At 48.7% G+C, this 27,048-nt stretch overlaps 1 protein-coding gene across 1 annotated transcript in view; it reads left to right on the plus strand.

Annotated features, from left to right (window-relative positions):
• Nucleotides 1-6,939: 6,939 nt before the first annotated feature.
• LOC137304311 (adhesion G protein-coupled receptor L1-like) overlaps nucleotides 6,940-27,048 on the plus strand; it is a 331,855-nt gene continuing 311,746 nt past the window's right edge. The window contains exon 1 of the mRNA XM_067972853.1: nucleotides 6,940-7,006. Within this exon, the coding sequence (XP_067828954.1) occupies nucleotides 6,940-7,006 (67 nt within the window). The remainder of the gene's footprint in view (nucleotides 7,007-27,048) is intronic.

Genomic DNA, 27,048 nt, shown 5'->3' on the forward strand with positions numbered 1-27,048 from the left:
ATTATTACACGTACTGTTTGTATACCGTGGGCTCCGCTCCAACTGGTCCAGTTTTCTTTTGAAGCAAATCCACTCTCACCGCACGAGCCAGCAGCCTGCTCCATAATTACATTAAAAACTTGCATTTATGTAGCTCCTTTAAAATAGAAAAACATCCCAAGGCACTTCACCGGAGCGATTATCAAACAAGGTTTGACACCGAGCCACATAAGGAGATATTAGGACAGGTGACCAAAAGCTTGGTCAAAGAGGTAGGTTTTAAGGAGCGTCTTAAAGGAGGAGAGAGAGGTCGAAAGGCAGAAAGGTTTACAGAGGGAATTCCAGAGCTTAGGACCTAGGCAGCTGAAGGCACGGCCGCCAATGGTGGAGCGATTAAAATCGGGGATGCGCAAGAGGCAAGAATTGGAGCAACGCAGAGATCTTGGAAGGTTGTAGGACTGGAGGAGGTCACAGAGATAGGGAGGGCGAGGCCATGGAGGGATTTTGAAAACAAGGATGAGAATTTTAAAATCGAGGAGTTGCCAGACCGGGAGCCAATGTAGGTCAGCGAGCGCAGGAGTGACAGGTGAATGGGTCTTGGTGGGAGTTAGGATAGGGGCAGCAGAGTTTTGGATGAGCTCAAACTTATGGAGGGTGGAAAGTGGGAGATCGGACAAGAGAGCATTGGAATAGTCAAGTCTAGAACGCAGAGAGATCTTGGAGGGTTGTAGGGCTGGAGGAGGTTACACAGGTAGGGAGGGGTGAGGCCATGGAGGGATTTGAAAACAAGGATGAGAATTTTTAAATGCGTTCCTGGACCGGGAGCCAATGTAGGTCAGCGAGCACATAGATCCACTCTCCTCTGGGAACAGAACAACTTCAACATTGTTCTAACCTTGATGTGTTGTAACTGCCTGATGGTATTTGTAATGCAGTCAAGTTATGGTGTTGTGATCTTTTAGGTGTCCGGGTATTGAGATGATGTAATGTCATTAAAGTTGGGATATCTTGGTGTTGAGGTGACTTTGAGTGTTTTATTATTGGGGTGTCTGGATGTTGTCCCATATGTGGTGTTGGGGTGGCCTGATGTCGAGCTGTTTTTGTACACACTTTGCCTGTGCGATTATTGTTTGTTTTGGCACTGGTCTCTTTTATAATTCAAACTTTCCATGTTTTATAGTCAGATTTCTAACATGTTTAGTTGTAGAACTTGTCCAGTATGAACACTGTAGAGGTCAGTCTCCGGAGTGAGCAGGTTGAAGGCCTTTGTGTTCAAATAGTGTTGGTGGGCCCTGCTCTGGAGTGAAGGAGTTTCCTTGTGCAATCTTATTGGATTGTTCCTCCGTTACAGCTCGTAAACATTCACACATTGCCTGTGTAGTGCACACAGTATACATGGTCCAATGTACATGGAGCACAGAGATCGCACAGCTTCCCTGGCAACCAGTCTGTCTGCTGCCAACCATCCCTATGGCCAATAAAAAGCATTGTTACCATTTAATTGGCCATCTAATCACACAGCGCTGTACATGCATTTTGAGACTGTTGGCCCTCGGAGGGGAACAGCAGCATCTCACACCGACACAACCCAGTTCCCACTGTCAGCCTTACTCTGACATCGGCACACCAACGTATGAAAGATGAGGGGCAGCACAAGGAGTCAACCTTACACAATGGCTTTTCGATGACTACGAGGTTGTCCTGCTGAGTGACATTGAAGTCTACCACCATGACTGCCTGTTCCTTTTGCAGTTACACTACAAGCTGTAGCTGCGAGATGACCCTGGGCTAATGTGTTGCTACCTGACTCTGCCGTGTTGTGCCTGGGCTATATGTAAAGTCTTGTCTGTCCATCGACCAACCATCAGCAACAGACAGCAATCAGATTTTGGAGAATTGCTCCTCGTTCACCGACATTCAGCACGTTATCTTTTCGGATTTTCCATTACTGCCCAGCCTCCCAGAGGAAGGTCCACCAGCCACCAATCTCCACTGGTTCCGCATTCAAGCTGTGGGTATGAGGAAATCCCAGAGTCTCCTTATGTCTGGGTTCTGCGAAGGCTCACTCAGTGGTAATTGTTCAGTCAGAATACAGCCACTGACTATCAGAAGGAACTAAGCCATCCTGTTGTAGTGCATCCTGTAATATTGCACCATTCACCTTGTAATACTGTACCAGTCACCCTGAAATACTGTACCAGTCACCCTGAAATACTGCACCATTCACCCTGTAATACTGTACCATTCACCTTGTAATACTGTACCATTCACCCTCTAATACTGCACCATTCACCCTGTAATACTGCACCATTCACCCTGTAATACTGCACTGATCACACTGTTCACCCTGTAATACTGTACCATTCACCCTATCCATCTTGTAATACTGCACCATCCACCTTGTAATGCTGCACCATCCACCTTATAATACTGCACCATTCACCCTGTAATACAGCGCCATTCACCCTGTAATACTGTACAATTCACCCTGAAATACTGCACCATTCACCCTGTAATACTGCACCATCCACCTTGTAATACTGCACCATCCACCTTATATTACTGCACCATTCACCCTGTAATACAGCACCATTCACCCTGTAATACTGTACAATTCACCCTGAAATACTGCACCATTCACCCTGTAATACTGCACCATTCACCCTGTAATACAGCACCATTCACCCTGTAATACTGTACAATTCACCCTGTAATACTGCACCATTCACCCTGTAATACTGCACTGATCACCCTGTCCACCCTGTAATACCGTACCATTCACCCTGTAATACTGCACCAACCACCCTGTAATACTGTACTATTCACTCTGTAATACAGTACCATTCACCCTATCCGTCTTGTAATACTGCACCATCCACCTTGTAATACTGCACCATTCACCCTGTAATACTGCACCATTCACCCTGTAATACTGCACCATCCACCCTGTAATACCGTACCATTCACCCTGTAATACTACACCATCCACCCTGTAATACTGTGCCATCCACCCTGTAATACCGTACCATTCACCCTGTAATACTGCACCATTCACTCTGTAATACGGTATCATCCACCTTGTAATACTGTACCATTCACCCTGTAATATTGCACCATTCACCCTGTCCACCCTGTAACACTGCACCATACCTGGTAATATGGGACGACACAATTACATCTTGATAAGAGTCAACAAACTGGAAGCCTTATGGCAAGCTGCCTGAGTATTAAATCATCTGCACCAAAACAAAAGCCCTACCTTTGGGCCCATCATTACCCGGGTAATTAAAGGATTATCTCCCTTTAAAAGGACCAGTTTAAATACCTGGGAATGTGGAGTCCTCTCCTGACACATTGTGTGCAATCATTGAGCAAGATGTTTGTGGTTCTGCAAAGCTTTTGGAGCCCTTTGTGAGCAGGGGGTGGGCAGGCGGAGCTGGGGACGTGGATATCTATTTGTGGGATAGATTTGAAACTCAGCTGTTAATTCGTCTGCCAGCTCCAGATCCCCTGGCTGATTTGTACTCTTCTGATGCCCTTTTTAATTTTCCCATCCTTCCCTTTCTTTCTTTATTAATCCCTGCGTTAATTTTCTTCACAGCCATTCAAACTCGAGCGATGACCCCTCCCTTCCTCCTGCCCCCTCTCCTCTCATGATCAGTCAAGATGTTTTCAGTACAGCCGCAGTTGTGGAATTAGCCTCCCCTGTGCGGTGACTGATTGTCCGCGTCAACATCTTCCACTGAATAATTTTATTAAACGCTGAGATGGTTCGACATGCTCTGTGCAGCTTTCTGTCACATTGCACTGCGTCGTGTTTACTTCAGTGCTCTACGCTGTCGTGATTTATTGTACAATGCTCGAGTGGAGCCCCCATGGCATTGATCAGGAGTTGCATCGTATCTGAAAGAAAAGAACTTGCATTTATATAGTGCCTTTCACAACCTCAGAACGTCCCAAAGCACTTTACAGCCAATGAAGTACTTTTTGAAGCATAGTCACTGTTGTAATGTAGGAAACGCGGCAGCCAATTTGCACACAGCAAGATCCCACAAACAGCAATGTGATAATGACCAGATAATCAGTTTATAGCGATGTGGGTTGAGGGATAAATAATGGCCAATATAGTGGGGTGAACTCCCCTGTTCCTCTTCAAAATAGTGCCATGGGATCTTTTACGTCCACCTGAGAGGGCAGACGGGGCCTCGGTTTAACGTCTCATCTGAAAGACGACACCTCTGACAATGCAGCACTCCCTCAGTACTGCACTGATGTGTCAGCCTACATTATGTGCTCAAGTCTCTGGAGTGGGACTGTGAACCCACAACTTTCTTACTCCAAGGCAAGAGTGCTACCCACTGAGCCTCGCCTGACGAGCATTGTGGCTGATGTTTACTGCGGACTTGCTGAAGCCTAAAGGTGGCAGCAGTTTGCCCATCGCTGTAACGCAGCAAATGTACTGAAGCAACATCTCACGTGAGGTAAAAATATTCCACGCCCTACTAATACTCAAAGATACAGGCTCAGAGATATATAATGTTTGTAATACTATTTACCAACCACTTGCTCAAGATCCAAGTAACTTTGTTTCCTCTTCTCTCTCTCTAGCCTCTTTTCTCATTTATTTACATCATATTTCATAGTTACCTAGAATGTACAGTACAGAAACTGGCCATTCGGCCCAACTGGTCTATGCTTTAGCTATCATGGTGGATTTATGGGGGTAGAAATTGGTGTGTGTTGTGCCCGTTTTTTCAGGTGTAAAACAGGCGCAACGCTGGCTAATTTAGCAATGGGGCCTGTCATCAATCTGCGCAGACATTTGACCCACTGTTAAATATTTTCGGGCTAATTTTTTGGGCATTTTGGGTGACCCGCTTGCAAATGCTAATTAGCGGCCCAACGCCTTTTCTGAAGGACCCTTGCGCCAAATTGAGTTGTCCTGGGCAGAGCAGGCCTGCTCCCTTCATCGTTTACAGGGACCCATGAGGCATGGCAAGAATTTCTGGGCTGTGGTATTTTACTTAAGGTACTTCATTTATGTGTTTATGCTTGCCTATTCCCTCCTCAAAACCTTCCTCTGTTCTCTCAGTTATTTAAATGATTATAAAAGATACCACTTTCCACGGTGCATTTGTAAATCTTAATGAAGTGGTCATTGGTGTAGCACTGTCCAGAGAAGTTTTTCTCGCTGTCAATTCATGGAATCATAGAATTTTACAACACAGGAGGAGGCCATTCGGCCCATCGTGCCTGTGCCAGCTCTTTGAAAGAGCTGTCCAATTAGTCCCACAGCCCCACTCTTACCCCATAGCCCTGCATTTTTTTCCTTTTCGAGTATTTATCCAATTGCCTTTTGAAAGTTACTATTGAATCTGCTTCCACCGCCCTTTCAGGCAGCGCATTCCAGATCATCACAACTCGCTGCATAAAAAAAAATTCTCCTCGTCTCCCCCCGATCCTTTTGCCAATTATCTTAAATCTGTGTCCTTTGGTTATCAGCCCTCCTGCCAGTGGAAACAGTTCCTTCTTATTTACTCAAAACATCTCATAATTTTGAACACCTATATTAAATCTCCCCTTAACCTTCTCTGCTCTTAGGAGAACAATCCTAACTTCTCCCATCTCTCCACGTAACTGGAGTCCCTCATCCCTGGTACCATTCTGGTAAATCTTCTCCGCGCCTCATCCAAGGCCTTGACATCCTTCCTAAAGTGTGGTGCCCAGAATTCTCCAATGACCTGTGCCTGAATAAGTGGTCATGCGATGTGGTCAGTTGATGTGTCATTTGATGTGGTGATTTGCTGTCATCCAGGCCTGGCCAACCGTCCGACTCTGGCTGCAACACGCGAGGTATTCGCAAACATTGTCCTCTGTTCCTGGCACAAACATCAGTTGCTCCTCAGCAACACACAAAAAAAAAGGCCATGTCCACAAACACCGATAACTCAGATGCCGGGAATTTCATCGTGGGTTCTGCCGATTGACGGCTGCAGTTTCAGCAGAAGATTGGCAGAAACCCCGTTTACATGTCTATCCGGGATTTTCACCGTTAATTACAGCGGCCACTCGGGGGAATCCCTGAGGAAACTCCCGGCGAGAATTTTTAATGAATGGCTTAAACTTGAAAAAAATGAAGTTGTTGTATTTCTTTCTGTCACTTATGCCTCACCATTGTGATTTGTGATTTTCTGACTGGCTGTCACCGTGTAGCTCCAGTGGAACTACAACACCGAGGTGTTGTAGTTCCACTGGAGCAGTGTGAAAACTACAACTTCCATGATGCTTCTCTCTACACACGTACAGAAATTGTGGGTGGGGTGTGGTGAATGTGAAGAACTCTTGGAGGCATCTCTTATATTAAATAACCAATTTTCTTTCCTTTTTTCAAAAGTTTATAATTTATTATTTGTAGAACGAGGGGCATAGGTTAAAACGGGTGATAGGTCAAATTAGGGCTGATGTCCAAAAGAACTTCTTCACCCAACGAATAAGCAAGACTTAGAATGATATTCTAGATAGAGTAGAAGTGACAAAAACCTTTGACTCATTTAACAATTAGATGATGTAAAAGGGGAAGTAATTTTTTTGTTCTTGAATGAATGAGTTACCATCGCTGAATAACCTTTCACATCTTCATTTTAAGTGCCCTCTGATTGTCATCCGTGCATTGATCCAAGTCTATCTCAGCTCACCATGTCCGATCAGAGATCTCCAGTGGACAGCCAGTATTGAATGGGGTGGTAGGGGGCTAAACCCAGCTGCTAACTCTCCCTTTGCTGTGTATAACCTGTAACCCAGCCTGCGTGGACAACAAGTTTGATCTCTGGTTAAAGTCTAATTCACTTCTTTGTTTTTTCTCTATCTCAGGTCTGAGGGCCACTGATCCAAACCCTACAACCTTCCAGGGTTAGACTTCAGCCGAAGACTGGGCAGTGCACGAGGACCATACTAAGGACAATGGGCTTCCTTTGGTGGACACTCTGGGTTTGCTGGATTACACTTTTCAGCTCAACACCTGCAGAAGGTAAGGCACAAGTTTTGACATGTATTGAAGGACGAATTGACAGCTTTTAGCTAACGCTGTATTTAACAGTTTGGAATGAGTGTTGTATTTCAGATGTAACAGCGCCCTGTGGAGGAGATTGTAAATAGTAAAGCTGCAGGTTCCATAGCAAGATTTAATTTTTGTTTTTGTTAGGGTACAAAAACCTCGGCTTTATGAGTAATTTTCTTTGCGAGCGATTCAGTGGTGTGGTTTAGTTTGTGACGCTCGGTTTATGTCATAAGCCAGTGGGTTGGACGTGTGGTTTTGTGAGGCCTGCTGATTCAGCTGCCGACTCACGCAGTGAATCCTTTCCCTGTGATAAGCCATTTAATGTGAACATATTCAGCAATCAGTGATGGGGAGCTTAGTTCTTCTGGCGTAGATACTTGGTGTGTTGGGTTCAGTCATTAGGGCTCCTCCATGTTGCCTTCTCCTCCCATCTTCCACCCCCCCCCCGTAAACTCGAGATCATCCAAAACTCTGCTGCCCGTATCCTAACTCACCTAAGTCCCGTTCACCCATCACCCCTGTGCTCGCTGACCTACATTGGCTCCCGGTCCGGCAACGCCTCGATTTAAAATTCTCATTCAAATCCCTCCATGGCCTCGCCCCTCCCTATCTCTGCAACCTCCTACAGCCCTCCGAGATCTCTGCGCTCCTCCAGTTCTGGCCTCTTGCGCATCCCTGATTTTCATCGCTCCACCATTGGAGGCCCTGCCTTCAGCTGCCATGCCCTGAGTTCTGGAATTCCCTCCCTAAACCTCTCCGCCTCTCTACCTCTCTCTCCTCCTTTAAGTCGCTCCTTGAAACCTTCCTCTTTGACCAAGCTTTTGGTCACCTGTCCTAATATCTCCTTATATGGCTCAGTGTCAAATGTTGTTTTATAATCGCTCCTGGGAAGCGCCTTGTAATGTTTTACTATGTTAAAGGCACTATGTAAATGCAAGTTATAAAGTGAAGAATGTTAAGCTATGTTTGTACTTCGCGAGTAGCACTGGGCTTCCCATGTAACCCAAAAGTAATTTGTCAGGCTTTCCGGAAATTGGTATTATGAATCCAGGCAAATGTGTTATTGGATTGGAGCCGACTCACAAGGCCCATCGCTGGCACTGGTCTCGTGTAATAGTAAAGCAACTTTAGTCATTACTGTCCTCCACCCCATCTAGTGTTGTGTGGTACAGATTATAATCAGATATTTGATGAGCTCTTATGTGCTGCCAAAGAGCTGAAAAGAATGGGCACCATGAGAGGGGAGAACCCAGGACTAGTGTCCTTATTTCCCGGCTATGGTAACAAAAGCATAGAATTCCATAGAATGTACAGGACAGAAACAGACCACTGGCAGAGAGAGAGAGAGAGAGAGAGGAGTCCACTGGCAGAGAGAGAGAGAGGAGACTACTTGCAGAGAGAGAGAGGAGACCACTGGCAGAGAGAGAGAGAGAGGAGACTACTGGCAGAGAGAGAGAGAGAGGAGTCCACTGGCAGAGAGAGAGAGAGAGGAGTCCACTGGCAGAGAGAGAGAGAAGAGACTACTTGCAGAGAGAGAGAGGAGACCACTGGCAGAGAGAGAGAGGAGACCACTGGCAGAGAGAGAGGAGACCACTGGCAGAGAGAGAGAGAGAGGAGACTACTGGCAGAGAGAGAGAGAGAGGAGTCCACTGGCAGAGAGAGAGAGAGGAGACTACTTGCAGAGAGAGAGAGAGAGGAGTCCACTGGCAGAGAGAGAGAGGAGACCACTGGCAGAGAGAGAGGAGACCACTGGCAGAGAGAGAGAGGAGACCACTGGCAGAGAGAGAGAGAGAGGAGTCCACTGGCAGAGAGAGAGAGAGGAGACTACTTGCAGAGAGAGAGAGGAGACCACTGGCAGAGAGAGAGAGGAGACCACTGGCAGAGAGAGAGAGGAGACCACTGGCAGAGAGAGAGAGGAGACCACTGGCAGAGAGAGAGAGGAGACCACTGGCAGCGAGAGAGAGGAGACCACTGGCAGAGAGAGAGAGAGGAGACCACTGGCAGAGAGAGAGAGAGAGGAGACCACTGGCAGAGAGAGAGAGAGGAGACCACTGGCAGAGAGAGAGAGAGAGGAGACCACTGGCAGAGAGAGAGGAGACCACTGGCAGAGAGAGAGGAGACCACTGGCAGAGAGAGAGAGAAGAGACCACTGGCAGAGAGAGAGAGAGGAGACCACTGGCAGAGAGAGAGAGGAGACCACTGGCAGAGAGAGAGAGGAGACCACTGGCTGATAGAGAGAGGAGACCACTGGCTGATAGAGAGAGGAGACCACTGGCAGAGAGAGAGAGAGGAGACCACTGGCAGAGAGAGAGGAGACCACTGGCAGAGAGAGAGAGGAGAACACTGGCAGAGAGAGAGGAGACCACTGGCAGAGAGAGAGAGGAGACCACTGGCAGAGAGAGAGAGGAGACCACTGGCAGAGAGAGAGAGGAGACCACTGGCAGAGAGAGAGGAGACCACTGGCAGAGAGAGAGAGGAGACCACTGGCAGAGAGAGAGAGGAGACCACTGGCAGAGAGAGAGAGGAGACCACTGGCAGAGAGAGAGAGGAGACCACTGGCAGAGAGAGAGAGGAGACCACTGGCAGAGAGAGAGAGGAGACCACTGGCAGAGAGAGAGAGGAGACCACTGGCAGAGAGAGAGAGAGAGGAGACCACTGGCAGAGAGAGAGAGAGAGGAGACCACTGGCAGAGAGAGAGAGAGAGGAGACCACTGGCAGAGAGAGAGGGAGGAGACCACTGGCAGAGAGAGAGAGAGTAGACCACTGGCAGAGAGAGAGAGAGGAGACCACTGGCAGAGAGAGAGAGAGAGGAGACCACTGGCAGAGAGAGAGGAGACCACTGGCAGAGAGAGAGGAGACCACTGGCAGAGAGAGAGAGAGGAGACCACTGGCAGAGAGAGAGAGAGGAGACCACTGGCAGAGAGAGAGAGGAGACCACTGGCAGAGATAGAGAGGAGACCACTGGCTGATAGAGAGAGGAGACCACTGGCTGATAGAGAGAGGAGACCACTGGCAGAGAGAGAGAGGAGACCACTGGCAGAGAGAGAGAGGAGAACACTGGCAGAGAGAGAGGAGACCACTGGCAGAGAGAGAGAGGAGACCACTGGCAGAGAGAGAGAGGAGACCACTGGCAGAGGGAGAGAGGAGACCACTGGCAGAGAGAGAGAGGAGACCACTGGCAGAGAGAGAGAGGAGACCACTGGCAGAGAGAGAGAGGAGACCACTGGCAGAGAGAGAGAGGAGACCACTGGCAGAGAGAGAGAGGAGACCACTGGCAGAGAGAGAGAGAGAGAGGAGACCACTGGCAGAGAGAGAGAGAGAGGAGACCACTGGCAGAGAGAGAGAGAGGAGACCACTGGCAGAGAGAGAGAGAGGAGACCACTGGCAGAGAGAGAGGGAGGAGACCACTGGCAGAGAGAGAGAGAGGAGACCACTGGCAGAGAGAGAGAGAGGAGACCACTGGCAGAGAGCAAGGACTTCATCCTATTGCAATTAGTCAGGATTCACGGCAAAAGCCTGAGGGAGAGGAGACCACTGGCAGGGAGAGGAGACCACTGGCAGGGAACGGAGACCACAGGCAGGGAACGAAGATCACATTCAGGGAACAGAGACCACAGGCAGGGAACGGAGACCACTGGCAGAAAGAGGAGACCACTGGCAGAGAACGGAGACCACTGGCAGAGAGAGAGAGGAGACTATTGGCAGAGAGAGAGAGAAGAGACTATTGGCAGAGAGCAAGGACTTCATCCCATTGCAATTAGTCAGGATTCACAGCAAAAGCCTGAGGTTAAAGGACAGCGTGCGGAACAAATGCACCTCACTGCGCCCAGGAAGAAACACAATTAACCCCTGGCTCAATCAACAACATCTCTTAGCTAATATATTTGGGGGTAATTTTAACCAAACTCACCGGGCGGGAAACCCACGGGATCGGTTGAAACGCTGGTTTTACACTCCACCCAATATTGACTTCAACGGAGAGTAAAATCGGGCAGGGGGTAAAACCAGCATTGTACCCGATCCCGTCAGTTGGGGTTTCACGACGGGCGGGTTAGGTTAAAATTGCCCCCCGTCACAGGGGTCAATAACCATTATCTGAATTAAATTGGGAGTTGCTGCAGTTGTACAGGGCCTTGGTGAGACCACATCTGGAGTATTGTGTGCAGTTTTGGTCTCCTTACCTGAGGAAGGATATACTTGCCATGGAGGGAGTGCAACGGAGGTTTACTAGACTGATTCCTGGGATGGAAGGACTGACGTATGAGGAGAGATTGGGTCAACTTGGCCTGTATTCACAAGAGTTTAGACGAATGAGAGGTGATCTCATCGAAACATATAAAATTCTAACAGGACTAGACAGACTAGATGCAGGGAGGATGTTCCCGATGGCTGGGGAGTCCAGAACCAGGGGTCACAGTCTCAGGATATGGGGTATGTCGTTTAGAACCGAGATGAGGAGAAATTTCTTCACTCAGAGGGTGCTGAACCTGTGGAATTCTCTACCACAGAAGGCAGTGGATGCCAAGTCATTGGATGTATTCAAGAAGGAGATAGACATATTTCTTAATGCTAAAGGGATGAAGGGATATGGGGAAAAAGCGGGAACAGAGTACTGAGTTAGACAATCAGCCATGATCATTTTGAATGGCGGAGCAGGCCCGAAGGGCCGAATGGCCTACTCTTGCTCCTATTTTCTATGTTCCTAGGTTTAATAACTGAGTCCGCAGTCTCCTTGGAGCCATACGTCACTGAACGCACCAGACTTGCGGAGGGCTGGGACACATTTAAAGACAGCAGCATCGTCTGTTTATTTATTTTCCTGCCTGTTAAGCCTTTTCCAGCCATTCTTTCGGCTCAATTAACTGCTGCAGTTGCCAACAGACGCCTGTTTAAACCCAACCACTTGGAACAGCCTCACCATAGGACAGGAGACATGAACAGGTGCGAGGAGAAATGCCAGCCTCAGACGACACTCAGAGCTCTGAAGAATCCAACGCTCTGAACAGGTTGTTGCTCCACATTAAAAGTCAACGGGAGTTAACCAGACCCAGGCCACCCAAGTGAGCCGCTCTGTTATCCGACAAGGTGGCAACCAATCACCTTCTCCATCGTGAGGCTCAATGTTACGCCAGTGACTTTTAAATAGTGAAACCCAGTAGAAGAAGACGAATTCAAACAGAAGAAGAGTTAAATTATGAGGAAAGGTTGCATAGACTAGGCTTGTAGTCCCTTGAATATAGAAGATTAAAAGATGCTCGAGATGTACTACTTTTACTGCACAGATAGATGGAGAACAATGAGCAAGAAGGGGCCATCACAGAAAAATGATCAGGCTGGGGCCCTTTTCTCTACAAAAGAGAAGGTTGAGGGGTGACCTGATAGAGGTCTTTAAAATTATGGAAGGGTTCGATAGGGTAGACGTAGAGAAGATATTTCCATTTGTGGGGGAGTCCAAGAGTAGGGGCCATAAATATAAAATAGTCACTAATAAATCCAAAAAGGAATTTACCCAGAGAGTGGTGAGAAGGTGAAACTCGCTACCACAAGGAGTAGTTGAGGTGAATATCATCGATGGGGAGAAGGCTCTTGTGGAGCAGTTGGGCCAAATTCCAACTGACGGGATCGGGTACAATGCTGGTTTTACCCCCTGCCCGATTTTACTCTCCGTTGAAGTCAATATTGGGTGGGGTGTAAAACCAGCGTTTCAACCGATCCCGTGGGCTTCCCGCCCGGTGAGTTTGGTTAAAATTGCCCCCAAATATATTAGCTAAGAGATGTTGTTGATTGAGCCAGGGGTTAATTGTGTTTCTTCCTGGGCGCAGTGAGGTGCATTTGTTCCGCACGCTGTCCTTTAACCTCAGGCTTTTGCTGTGAATCCTGACTAATTGCAATGGGATGAAGTCCTTGCTCTCTGCCAATAGTCTCCTCTCTCTCTCTCTGCCAATAGTCTCCTCTCTCTCTCTCTGTCAGTGGTCTCTGTTCTCTGCCAGTGGTCTCCTCTTTCTGCCAGTGGTCTCCGTTCCCTGCCTGTGGTCTCTGTTCCCTGAATGTGGTCTCCGTTCCCTGCTTGTGGTCTCCTCTCCCTGCCAGTGGTCTCCTCTCCCTGCCAGTGGTCTCCTCTCCCTGCCAGTGGTCTCCTCTTTCTCCCTGCCAGTGGTCTCCTCTCTCTGCCAGTAGCCTTCTCTCTGCCAGTAGTCTCATCTGTCTCTCTGTGGTCTCCTCTCTCTGAGCCAGTGGTCTTCTCTCTCTGCCAGTGGTCTTCTCTCTCTGCCAGTGGTCTCCTCTCTCGGCTAGTAGCCTCCTCTCTCTGCCAGTAGTCTCATCTCTCTCTCTATGGTCTCCTCTCTCTCAGCCAGTGGTCTCCATTCCCTGCCAGTGGTCTCCATTCCCTGCCAGTGGTCTCCTCTCCCTGCCAGTGGTCTCCTCTCCCTGCCAGTGGTCTCCTCTCCCTGCCAGTAACCTCCGCTCTCTGCCAGTAGCCTCCTCTCTCCGCCAGTAGTCTCATCTCTCTCTCTGTGGTCTCCTCTCTCTCAGCCAGTGGTCTTTTCTCCCTGCCTGTGGTCTCCTCTTCCTGCTAGTTGTCTCCTTTCTCTGCCAGTGGTCTCCTCTCCCTCCCAATGGTCTCCTCTCTCTCTGCCAGTTGTCATAAATGTTGAGTTTGAGCAGACTTAGCCCAGTTCCATGTAAGCCAGGCCTATCGCACAAAAATGCTTCTAACTTTGGCACCAAAACAGGGGCTTAGTCATGCTCAGAGAGACTGCAAGATGGCTGATGTTTTAATGCTCCACTGTGACATATGCATTTTCAACATGTTCTTTTGAGACAGGGGCAGAGGGAATTTTACTCTGCATCAAACCTCTGCTATACGTGACCCGGGAGTGTTTGATGGGACAGTGTGGAGGGAGCTTTACTCTGGATCTAACCTGTGCTGTACTTGCCCTGGAAGTGTTTGATGGGACAGTGTGGAGGGAGCTTTGCTCTCTATCTAAGCCGGGCCTACAAGATCTGGGAGTGGTTGATGGGACATTGTGGAGAGAGCATCAGTGTTCATCTAATACTAATCAGGCTCAGGGAGCAATACTTTGTCGATGTGTTTCGATCCCCAGCACTGACTTCCCTTACAGTGGTGATCATGGTATCGGGCACAGATTTAAATTATAACTCTTCCTAATCAGGTTCATTGGAAGCGAAGAGCTTTATCTTGTTGATTCATCATCTTCAGTAACTGCCTAAGAGAGCTTTCATGTTCCCTCAGTTTGTGATGTTTGACAGAAAGCCCCCATTCTCACCTTCCCTCTGTATGTTAAGACCCCCTCTGGTGCTGCCAACTCTGGTTGGTTGTATCCTGGGAGATTTCATCACATGACCTCCAACCGCCACGCCCCCGCCCATCTGCCATTGGCCGCCCGACACCTCCATCATTGTGGCGCACCGACTTCACAAGCCAATTGGAAAGCAAACAGGCTCTATGTTACCCGATTGGATGATTCTTGACTAACAATCAAACAGCCTTTCCCCCCTCCCCAGCTCCTGATAAATGAAAGTATTCAAAGAGAGTGATAAAAACGTAATTTATTTGATGCCCCAATGGTTTTTCTCCCGCGTGTTGCTCGGGTGTCCTGGAGATTAATCTTCAATTCCTGTGAACTCCAGGGCAATCCTGGAGGGCTGGCAATCTTACCCCACGCCCTCTTGTCCCTCCAGTTCCACACGTCAGGGCTGAATCTGGTGCCTTTTCTCGGCCTTTCAACTTGTAGGATTTTTCCTTTCCTCACGCAGCCTCAAGAAAGACAAAACTCGGCAAGTCATTCCCTTTTAATCGAGGTGTTCAAAATCATGAAGGGTTTTGATGGAGTAAATAAGGAGAAAGTGTCTCCACTGGCGGGAGGGTCAGTAAGCAGAGGACACAGATTTAAGATAATTGACAAAAGAACCAGAGGGGAGATGAGGAGAATTTTTTTTTACGCAGCGAGTTGTTATGATCTGGAATGCGCTGCCTGAAAGGGCGGTGGAAGCAGATTCCTTAATAACTTTCAAAAGAGAATTGAATGAATATTTGAAGAGGAGAAAATTTGCAGGGCTATGGGGAAAGAGTAGGGGAATGGGACTAATTGGATAGCTCTTTCAAAGAGCCAGCACAGGCAAGAAGGGCTGAATGGCTCCCTACTTTGCTGTAAGATTCTCGGATTCTATAAGACGTGCACTTAGGGCAACTGGCAGAGAGCGAAGTCAACTGGTTGAACGACAGCCCATGCAGTGTTGACCCTCAGACAGGAAGCCTGGAGGGCTCTCTTTGCGTTGTTCCTGTGTAATTGGTGTTAGTGGCAGTGCAGACTGCATAGTCCCAGTCTCATCAGCATTCAGACAGGTAGCCCGTGCACTGTAATCAAAGTGTCAAACCCTCGAGGACACATACCGCTATTTTTGTTGCTGTTTATTATCGAGATTAAACTGGCGATTGCCCCGTGTCTGGATTCACAGCAATTAAATATCCGTTTCTGTTGTCTGTCAGATGTCCGCAGTCTAGAGTTTATCAAAAAGCAGAGATTTCTGGGGGGTGGGTGAGGGGTGCGTGACGGACGAAAGCCATCACAAGGATATGCATTCACGGAGCTGAATTCTCCCTACCTTTATTTTCCGATCGGATAATTGCTAATTAACAAGGTAGGGTGTGCCCTATCCAGTCTCCACTCTGCTTTGTGGAGACCTTTGGGGCTGTTTCTCAGGGGAAGCTGTATATCTGGGTTGACAGATAGAAGCACAAATGAAGGTTCCCCTTGATGGTTGTGGAATGGGAATGAAAGCAAAAGCCCACAACCTCTGAGTCGACAAGACTCTCCACTGGCCCAGTCTTCGTTCAGGAAGCTGCAGCGATATTCCCAACAGGGCACAGCACACGCAAGTCCAGTTCCACTCGGTCAGCCAGGTCCGCATGTGACAGACCTTTGCAGAACAGCAGGTTCTCCGGTTTGATTCCCGGCCTGTATTGAGTTCGCTGGGGTGGGTGTTGGAGGACCACAATTGGCCTCATCACCTCTGGGATGAGGATGGAAATTAGCCAGGGGTCCCTGCTCCTAATCGCTATCCAAGGATTCCTGCTGGAAACTGCTGCACGCACAGTGTCATGTAAGAACAGGTTCAGCCTTGGCTGTGAAGCCCCCCTTGGTCGAATATGTTGGCGCACACATTGCCCGGCCTCACACATTGAAGAATGGCCTCTTGAGTGAGGTCTGGTGCCCACGGAAACCATACCCAGAACGAGTGACTGGTTTCACCAGAGAAGGTGGCAACAGGAGAAAACGGCCGGGAAAAGGTCACACACCTGAGTGTAGAACTTCCCTATGGTCAATATTGTGTTCATCGCAAAAAGTAATTCTGCTGAACCCACGACAACCACCAACCAGAGTCTCTCTTATGCTCTGTAAAAAAGACCACAGAGGGAAAGGACGAGGGAGGAGTCTGGCCCTCCTCTCTCTCAATGTGGAACCAGACCCTGCAGTGAAAGCCTTTCCAGAACAGATTGGGCCTGTGAATCAATGAATTCAACATGTGCCCCAGATAACAGCTCAAACGTAATATGACCCAATCCTTTCCCTTCGCCAACAAACACACTCACTCACCCACTCATACTCACTTACTCACTCTCACTCACTCATACTCACTTACTCACTCTCACTCACACACACACACACACACTCACTCACTCACACAATCACTCACACACTCGCTCACTCACATTCACACACACACACACCCTCTCACACTCTTGCACCCATTCACACATACACACACACCGAGTGTGGCACCAAGGAGCCCGAGCAAAACTGAAATCAATGGGGATCAGGTGAAAATCTCTCCAGTGGCTGGAGTCATACCAAACACAAAGGAAGACGGTTGTGGTTGTTGGAGGCCAATCATCTCAGCCCCAGGACATCGCTGCAGGAGGTCCTCAGGGCAGCGTCCTTGGCCCAACCATCTTCAGCTGCTTCATCAATATCCTTCCCTCCGTCGTAAGGTCATAAGTGGGGATGTTCGCTGATGATTACACAGTGTTCAGCTCCATTCGCAATTCCTCAGATAATGAAGCAGTCCTGGACAACATTTGCGTCACACAAGTGCCAAGCAATGTCCATCTCTAACCATCTCACCATGACATTCAATGGCATCACCATCGCCGAATCCCCCACCATCGACATCCTAGGGGTTGCCATTGACTAGAAACTCAACTGGACTAGCCGCATAAATGCCGTGGCTACTAGAACAGGTCAGAGGCTGGGTATTCTGTGGCGAGTGACTCACCTCCTGACTCCCCAAAGCCTCTCCACCACCTACAAGGCACAAGCCAGGAGTGTGATGGAATACTCTCCACTTGCCTGGATGAGTGCAGCTCCAACAACAATGAAGAAGCTCAACATCATCCAGGACAAAGCAGCCCGCTCGATCGGCAGCCCGTCCACCTGCTTAAATATCCACTCCTTCCACCACCGGTGCACCTTGGCTCCAGTGTGTACCATCCACAGGATACACTGCAGCAACTCGCCAAGGCTTCTTCAAAAGCACCTCCCAAACCCGCGACCTCTACCACCTAGAAGGTGAAAGGGCAGCAGGTGCATGGGAACAACACCACCTCCAAGTCACACACCATCCCGACTTGGAAATTTATTGGCCGTTGCTTCTTCGTCACTGAGTCATAATTCTGGAACTTCCTCCCTAGCAGCACTGAGGGAGAACCTTCACCACACGGACTGTAGCGGTTTAAGAAGAAGGCGGCTCACCACCACCTTCTCAAGGGCAACTCGGGATGGGCAATAAATGCTGGCCTTGCCAGGGATGCCCATATCACGAGAGTGAATAAAAGAAAACTCATAGGAACTGGTCGAGAAAAGATCAAGGTCCATCTAGTTCTACCACACTGGGAGTGGAGTTGTTGACTAATCATAGCAATCAATCTCGATCAATCAGTCTATAACAGACCCAGAAATGAGGCGAGAAAATCCACACACACGCAACACGCACACACAGAGGTGGGGAAGGGTGAAGTGGAGGGTTGGATCCCTACCACAGCCGTGTTTCATTAGTCCGTGTTTGCAGTGTGAAAGGCCTCATACTCATTGTGTTGTTTAAGTAATTCAATCTCTATTCAAATAATGCATTTGGTTGTTTTAGATTCATTGTGGTGAATTGCTGTAAGTAACGTACGAGTTTCCCATGGGTTGCCACGGAGGCGGAGATTCACAGCATGAATGAAAGTAATTACCATTCATTGAAGCTGCATGAAACCAATTTGCACGGTTGACTCTGGGCTTTGGCCTGTTATTAAATGCGCTGGGTCATGTAGGTTCACCCAGGCTCTGGGTTATAATGAATGTTTGTTTTTCCCAAAGGTGCCTTTGACAAGAGACAAATAACACATTTACCATATCTAATGGTTTAGGAATTTAGGAAGCCCATCCCCTGGTATTACATTACATGCCACCCTCTGCCAGCTGCCTCCATGCCAGTGCGTATGGGTGAGAGGAAAAGGAAAGTTCCAACATCTTTACGTCAACGGCTTTCTGTCCTTCGGATAAGATGTCAAACCGAGGCCCCGCTTTCCTGTTCAAGTGGATGTAAAAAGGCACTATCTCGAAGAAGAGCAGGGGAGTTCTCCCCGGTGTCCTGGCCAATATTTATCCATCAACCAACATCACTAAAACAGATTATCTGGTCATTATCACATTGCTGTTTGTGGGATCTTGCTGTGTGCAAATTGCCAGCCACGTTTCCTACATTACAACAGTGACTACACTTCAAAAATACTTCATTGGCTGCGAACCAATACTTCATTTGGGACGTCCTGTGGATGTGAAAGGAACTATATAAATGCAGGCTCTTTCTTTTCACCTCTATCTCTGACTCTGTAGCCCTGATTTTGCAAAGCTCTGCGCCAGTAGCACAGAGCAGGGGACAAATGAGGGTCATAAAATCGGAAGTGCAGGCGAGAATTTCCTAGATTATTTCTTCCCCTGAATTAGCCTCCGGTTGTTTTATCCAGGTCTTTTTGCCTCTTCCACGGCTAGCCTCCCTTGGAAAAGAATGTGAAGTAGTGGAAGGATTCACAGGCTGATTAGCAGCCCGACAGGCCACAACATGAACACTCCTTCCATGGCCACAACCATCTTTATGCCAGCCATTGGGTGCGGTGGGGGTTAGTCCTACACTATTTTATGGGCTCCCACAACCCATACGACAAGGAGAGTGAGGGGGGGTGGGGTCAGTCACTCACACCCACCAGACGCGAGTATCCTGCTGGACGTTGATGCTAAGAATTCAGAACCAGGATTGTCCGGAGTGAGGGTTCGAAGTCTGCATTTTCTGACTCCGAGGCGGGAATGCTCGCACTGAGCCCAAAGCTCGTTCGCTGTCAGGGATACTGAAAAAGATGCAGCTGCTTTTGAGAGGATCACTTGACATGGCAGCTCTGTGGCCTGGCCCCTGAATAATAACAATGTCACCGATTGCCAAATGATTCAGCTCCTGGTGACTGCGACATCGGGTGATCTTGTGTGTGTTCACAGTGCCCCGTGAAACGCTGCTGAGCGACACGATCCCTGCCGGCTCTAATCTTCTGACAAGCTGCTGGCCCAATGGGACCTGGGGAAGTGCTGAGAGGAGCATTTGTTCCCACTGTCGAAGATAATGGAGTCGCTCCATGGCTGTCAGTTCTGTGTTACCGCGTTCACCGTACTGGTGAAATTTACACCCCCGTTTCAACCACTTAATTAGCCCGTGGATGTGTGATTTTTTAAATCTGAGGTCATTACAGAATTTAATCTGCGTTGTGGAGGGTAATAATCCTGGGGTGATCTGCCATTTAAATGAGTTAAACGAGGGCTGGAGTCTGCAGGAAAAAAAAAACTGATTTCACCGCTGGGGAAAGGAGGCGAGAGCAGAGCTGCAGAGAGTGCTGAGCTGTGGCCTCTTCTATGGAGGGCCAGATAGCCACATGATGGAGACTCACTGAAATCCAGACCCACTTACACACTCCAATCAGCTGGTTCCTGGCCTATTCTTTCATTCTCTCTTAGCTCCCTCTCTCTGTTCCTTTTCTTTTTCTTTCTCTGTCTTCCTCTCTTGACGTGACTCACTCCCTCTCCTCTTTCACTCTCTTTTTTTCTCTTGCCCTTCTTGGTGTGACTGTTACTTTCTCTCTCTCTCTTCCCCTTTTTTTTCCTCTCTCCCCTTTGGCGTGACTTATGCTCTCTCTGTCTCCTCCCTCCCACACTTGTTCTTTCATCTTTTCCTCTTACCTGTGTGTGTGTGTGTGTGTGTGCGTGCGCATCTTGGGGGGGAGGGGTTGGTGCTTACTGCCAGTGCCTGTCATATCTACATAGATGGATGTGGACAATGACTGTCAGTAGGCCATTCAACTGTGGGGGCCGTCACAGCGGAGTCACGTTCCGTCCTCGCCCAATGATCACACACACAAACCTTGCAGCAGGTGTCACGGGACTGCGATCAGGAGCAAGGACCCTGTCTGATTGTTTCTCTCCCCAGCTCAGAAGTGCCAAACCACCTCTACTTACACCCCAGCTGCGATCAATGAACTCAGCACGGACTGGGGATCAAACCTGGGACCCTGTGGACTGTGTTTGTTGGTGTTTACCCACTAGGCCACCAGGGGAGCTGTTTGTGCTTCTTTCATTTTGAGGAAAATGCATATATGCCGACAGCCGCTGCACTTTTCACACATCTTAGGCCTGTAATTCTGGGCTCATTTCCAGTTTGTCAGCTTTATTTGGAGCTGTGTCAGTTTGCACTAGTTTGCAGCTTATGAGAACGGAAGATGGGCATGGCACTAGGGTTGCCAACTCCAGTTGGATGTATTCCTGGAGGTTTAATTACTTGGCCTCCGGCCTCCCACTACTTCGCCCACGCACTCCCGCCGTTGGTCGCCCAACACGTCCATCCTTCCCACGCCAAGGAAAGCAAAGAGATTCTTCATGAATCAATTGGATGATTCTTGACTGTCAAACAGCCTTTTCTCCCCAACTCCAAAATTTTTAGAAAATGAAAAAAAGACACAATTTCTCTTATGATTTTACACCCAGGGATTTCTCGCAGCAGTGCCCTGGAGATTAATCTTCAATTCCTCAAGACTCCAGGACAATCCTGAACGGTTGACAACCCTACATGGCACAGAGATACATTCCACTGTGAAGGCCCAGTGTCAGCCTTGGTCAGTGATAGCTCTCCCACCTCTGGGTCAGACAGTCATGGATTTGAGTCCCACTCATGGGCTTAAGCTAACAATCAAGGCTGACCCTTCGGTGCAGTACCATCGGGAGTTCTCCCGGTGTCCTGGCCAACATTCCTCCCTCAAGCAACACCATTAAAAAAGATTTTCTGGTCATTCACCTCGTTGCTGTTTGTGGGACCTTTATCTACAAAACAACAGCGACTGCACTTCAAAAGTACTTCACTGACCGTGAGGATATCCTGAGGATGTGAAAGGTGCTTTATAAATGCAATCTCTTCAACACAGGCACATGTTACTATGCAGAGAGAATTAGCACAGAGGATAAATATTTTGTTTGCTTGGTGCCCGGTGCCAGTGCTTGGTGTCACTGTCCGGTGCCGTTGCCCGGTGTTGGGGCCCAGTGATGTTGCCTGGTGTTGGTGCCCGGTGTCACTGCCCAGTGTCGGTGCCCATGTCACTGCCCTTGCTGGTGCCCGGTGTAACTGTCAGTGCCCGGTGTCGGTGCCTGGTTTCAGTGCCCAGTTTCAGTGCCCAGTGTTGGTGCCCAGTGTTGGTGCCCGGTTTCGATGCCCAGTGTCAGTGCCCATTGTTGGTGCCTGGTTTCGATGCCCAGTGTCGGTGCCCAGTGTCGGTGCCCAGTGTCGGTGCCTGGTTTCGATGCCCAGTGTCGGTGCCCAGTGTCGGTGCCCAGTGTTGGTGCCTGGTTTCGATGCCCAGTGTCGGTGCCCAGTGTTGGTGCCCGGTGTTGGTGCCCGGTGTTGGTGCCCCATGTTGGTGCCCGGTTTCCGTGCCCGGTGTTGGTGCCCAGTGTTGGTGCCCAGTGTTGGTGCCCGGTGTTGGTGCCTGGTGTTGGTGCCCGGTTTTGGTGCCTGGTGTTGGTGCCCAGTGTCGGTGCCCAGTGTTGGTGCCCGGTTTCCGTGCCCGGTGTTGGTGCCCAGTGTTGGTGCCTGGTTTCGGTGCCTGGTGTTGGTGCCCAGTGTCGGTGCCCAGTGTCGGTGCCTGGTTTCAGTGCCCAGTGTCAGTGCCCAGTGTTGGTGCCCGTTTTTGGTGCCTGGTGTTGGTGCCTGGTGTTGGTGCCCGGTGTTGGTGCCCAGTGTTGGTGCCCAGTTTCAGTGCCCAGTGTTGGTGCCCGGTTTCGGTGCCTGGTGTCGGTGCCCAGTGTTGGTGCCCAGTGTTGGTGCCCAGTTTCAGTGCCCAGTGTCAGTGCCCAGTGTCGGTGCCCGGTTTCGGTGCCTGGTGTCGGTGCCCAGTGTTGGTTTGACTTGGCCTATGTCCACAACCCCCAGCAGTGCCACCTGTGCCTGCACTACCTTCCTGCACTAAAGGTGTCAAAATGAATAAGGGTCTCCCAAGTCCAGTTCCACCTGCACCCATTCAGACCGTTCAGGGGTGATGTCAGGAAGCACTTCTTCACACAAAGGGTAGTGGAAATCTGGAACTCTCTCCCCCAAAAAGCTGTTGAGGCTGGGGGTCAATTGAAAATGTCAAAACTGAGATTGATAGATTTTCGTTAGGAAGGGTATTCAGGGTTACAGAACCAAGGCGGGCAGATGGAGTTGAGATACAGATCAGTCATGATCTACTTGAATGTTGGAACAGGCTCGAGGGGCTGAATGGCCTCCTCCTGTTCCTATGTTCCATCCAGTCTGGAGGTCTTCCATAATCCAGTTTCACCTGCACCAATCTAAATCTTGTGCACCCTGTATCCGGCCAGCAGTAATTTTGTTGTATTCTTTTGGGTGAGCCTGTATTTTTCACTTGTTACACCTGCTCCATGTATTATTTTATCAAACCTATCAAGCAGCACAAAGAGGATAAATTCTGAGCAGAGTTCGAGAATTTAGGGAATCTCTTCACAACATTAAAGGAAAAGGATACCTCAGGAGCAGTCGTTAATTATCAATAACACAGTGATGACACTTGCTATTGATTAGCCTCGATTGACTTCCTCACCATTGAATGTTGTGGTCCAGAGTTACGGTGAGGACCAATAGGACAGCACGGGCTCCTAATGGACGATTTCACACAGAGCAAGATTGAGAGTGATCTAGTGGACATGATGTCACATGGTGCAAGATTGAGAGTGATCTAGTGGACATGATGTCACATGGTGCAAGATTGAGAGTGATCTAGTGGACACGATGTCACATGGTGCAAGATTGAGAGTGATCTAGTGGACACGATGTCACATGGTGCAAGATTGAGAGTGATCTAGTGGACATGATGTCACATGGTGCAAGATTGAGAGTGATCTAGTGGACACGATGTCACATGGTGCAAGACTGAGAGTGATCTAGTGGACACGATGTCACATGGTGCAAGATTGAGAGTGATCTAGTGGACACAATGTCACATGGTGCAAGATTGAGAGTGATCTAGTGGACATGATGTCACATGGTGCAAGATTGAGAGTGATCTAGTGGACACGATGTCACATGGTGCAAGATTGAGAGTGATCTAGTGGACACGATGTCACATGGTGCAAGATTGAGAGTGATCTAGTGGACACAATGTCACATGGTGCAAGATTGAGAGTGATCTAGTGGATATGATGTCACATGGTGCAAGACTGAGAGTGATCTAGTGGACACGATGTCACATGGTGCAAGATTGAGAGTGATCTAGTGGACACGATGTCACATGGTGCAAGATTGAGAGTGATCTAGTGGACACGATGTCACATGGTGCAAGATTGAGAGTGATCTAGTGGACATGATGTCACATGGTGCAAGATTGAGAGTGATCTAGTGGACACGATGTCACATGGTGCAAGACTGAGAGTGATCTAGTGGACACGATGTCACATGGTGCAAGATTGAGAGTGATCTAGTGGACACGATGTCACATGGTGCAAGATTGAGAGTGATCTAGTGGACATGATGTCACATGGTGCAAGATTGAGAGTGATCTAGTGGACACGATGTCACATGGTGCAAGATTGAGAGTGATCTAGTGGACACAATGTCACATGGTGCAAGATTGAGAGTGATCTAGTGGACACGATGTCACATGGTGCAAGATTGAGAGTGATCTAGTGGATATGATGTCACATGGTGCAAGATTGAGAGTGATCTCGTGGACACTATGTCACATGGTGCAAGATTGAGAGTGATCTAGTGGACACGATTTCACATGGTGCAAGATTGAGAGTGATCTAGTGGATATGATGTCACATGGTGCAAGATTGAGAGTGATCTAGTGGACACAATGTCACATGGTGCAAGACTGAGAGTGATCTAGTGGACACGATGTCACATGGTGCAAGATTGAGAGTGATCTAGTGTCCACGATTTCACACAATGCAAGACTGAGAGTGATCTAGTGGACACGATGTCACATGGTGCAAGATTGAGAGTGATCTAGTGGACACGATTTCACACGGTGCAAGATTGAGAGTGATCTAGTGTATATGATGTCACATGGTGCAAGATTGAGAGTGATCTAGTGGACACAATGTCACATGGTGCAAGACTGAGAGTGATCTAGTGGACACGATGTCACATGGTGCAAGATTGAGAGTGATCTAGTGTCCACGATTTCACACAATGCAAGACTGAGAGTGATCTAGTGGACACGATGTCACATGGTGCAAGATTGAGAGTGATCTAGTGGACATGATGTCACATGGTGCAAGATTGAGAGTGATCTGGTGGTCATGATTTCACACAATGCAAGGCTGAGAGTGATCTTTGCTTCAGATTTGCCGCCATATTATCACACCGCTGGGCAAATGTTCCGAGGATTCGCTCCCGGCACGGAGCCTTGCGCGGCTGGAGCACAGAATGGAGGATTGGCCACGGAGGTGATGACGCTCGATTCGCAGCGTTCCAATTTATCCATTGGCTTGAGAATCAATCGGTCGTGTTTCTGGGGCGAGAAGGGATTGAGGGGACCTAGTGGTGGGTAGTGGGATTGATCAATCAGCGAGAGCAGGGATCGTTGAGCCTTTTTCTGTTGCTAAGAATGTTTGCTTCCCGCACTCCACTCCAGAAATAAGGAAAACATTCCAAAGGATGTTTAAAAGCTTGAGTTGCTCGACCCGAATCTCTGATCATCAGGCGTCTGCGTTGAGATTCTGTCCATTAATAAATCTGCTTTGTGGGAAGTGCAGACTGACAATAATGGCCAGTCTGTTTCATCACAGACATTTCATCCTAAAGTTAAGCACCTATCACTGCAGGATCGAGCGGTGACTCAGAGTGCTGACAGTCACCATTCCAATGCTCAGGGAAATTCATCGATCTTCAAGGGCTGTTTCATTGGGAAAATGCGTAAAAGGTCAGGGACCTAGTGGTGGGTAGTGAGATTGATCAATCAGGATGTAAGAAAGAAAGACTTGCATTTATATAGCGCCTTTCACGACCTCAGATGTCCCAAAGGGCTTTACAGCCAATGAAGTACTTTTTGAAGTGTAGTCACTGTTGCAATGTAGGAAGCACGGCAACCAATTTGCGCACAGCAAGATCCCACAAACAGCAATGTGATAATGACCGGATAATCTGTTTTAGTGATGTTGTTTGAGGGATAAATATTGGCCAGGAAACCTGGGAGAACTCCCCTGCTCTTCTTCAAACAGTGCCATGGGATCTTTTACGTCCACCTAAGAGGGCATCTGTTTAATCTCATCTGAAAGACGGCATCTCCGACAGTGTGGCACTCCCTCAGTACTGCACTGGAATGTTAACCTGGATTGTGTGCTCAAGTCTCCGGAGTGGGAATTGAACCCATGATCTATCTGACTCAGAGGTGGCAGTGCTACCAACTGAGCCCGGGGCGAAGACTTGTCACGCTGAATCTCTGCCACTCCCCCCCCCCACTTTTGCCCTTCTAGGGATATCCCAAACGGTGGGCGGAGAGCTGCCACTTGAAATAGGCAGGAGGGTGTAAGCTCTCAGACAGGCAGAGTGCCAGGCACAACGTCAGAACGCCTCCCTCCTCACTTCCCTTTGCTCCATCTGGAGGAGGCCCAAATGTTGGGGCGTCCCCTCGAAAGTGAACCTGAGAGTTTGTGCCCAACCCATTCGTCTCTCGCAGACCCTGCAAGCCAGTGCCCTAATGATAATGGCCGGCCAATTAACAGGAAGCTCACCAATGCCCTCTGCCCCTAAACTGCACGGCTTCACTGAGTTAAAATCCACTCCATGATGGACGATCGCTAGGAGCAGAATGCTAAGTGATGTTTGCACTACACCGGCCATCTTGTGCCGTCATGGCAACCCATGCAACAACAGCTTGCATTTATACAGTGCCTTTAATGTAGTAAAATGTCCCAATCACTTCATTTGACATAATTTGACCCCATTTCACTTAATTTTTCACCGGAGCGATTATCAAACAAAATTTGGCACCGGTAGGTTTTAAGGAGCTTCTAAAAGGAGGAGAGAGAGAGGCAGAGAGGTTTAGGGAGGGAATTCCAGTGCTTAGGGTCTAGGCAGCTGAAGGCACGGCCGCCAATGGTGGAGCGATGTAAATCGGGGATGCCACAAGGCCAGAATTGGAGGAGCGCAGAGATCTCGGAGGGTTGTAGAGTTGGAGGAGGTTACAGAGATAGGGAGGGTCGAAGCCATGGAGGGATTTGAACACGAGGATGAGAATTTTAAAATGGAGGCGTTCGGGGTCCAAAGTAGGTGCAGTGCATTCATCAGTGGTGGGTTATACAACGCAGAAAGTCCCAAGCCAGAAATAGTGCGTCCTTGCTTTAAAGAGGTGTTGGTAACTTCTAAGTAGCTCCAGCAGTGGAACCACACGTACAGTCTCCCTGTGTCGTATTGGC

This window comes from Heptranchias perlo, chromosome 37 (assembly GCF_035084215.1).
Source record: "Heptranchias perlo isolate sHepPer1 chromosome 37, sHepPer1.hap1, whole genome shotgun sequence".
Classification (NCBI taxonomy): Eukaryota; Metazoa; Chordata; class Chondrichthyes; order Hexanchiformes; family Hexanchidae; genus Heptranchias; species Heptranchias perlo.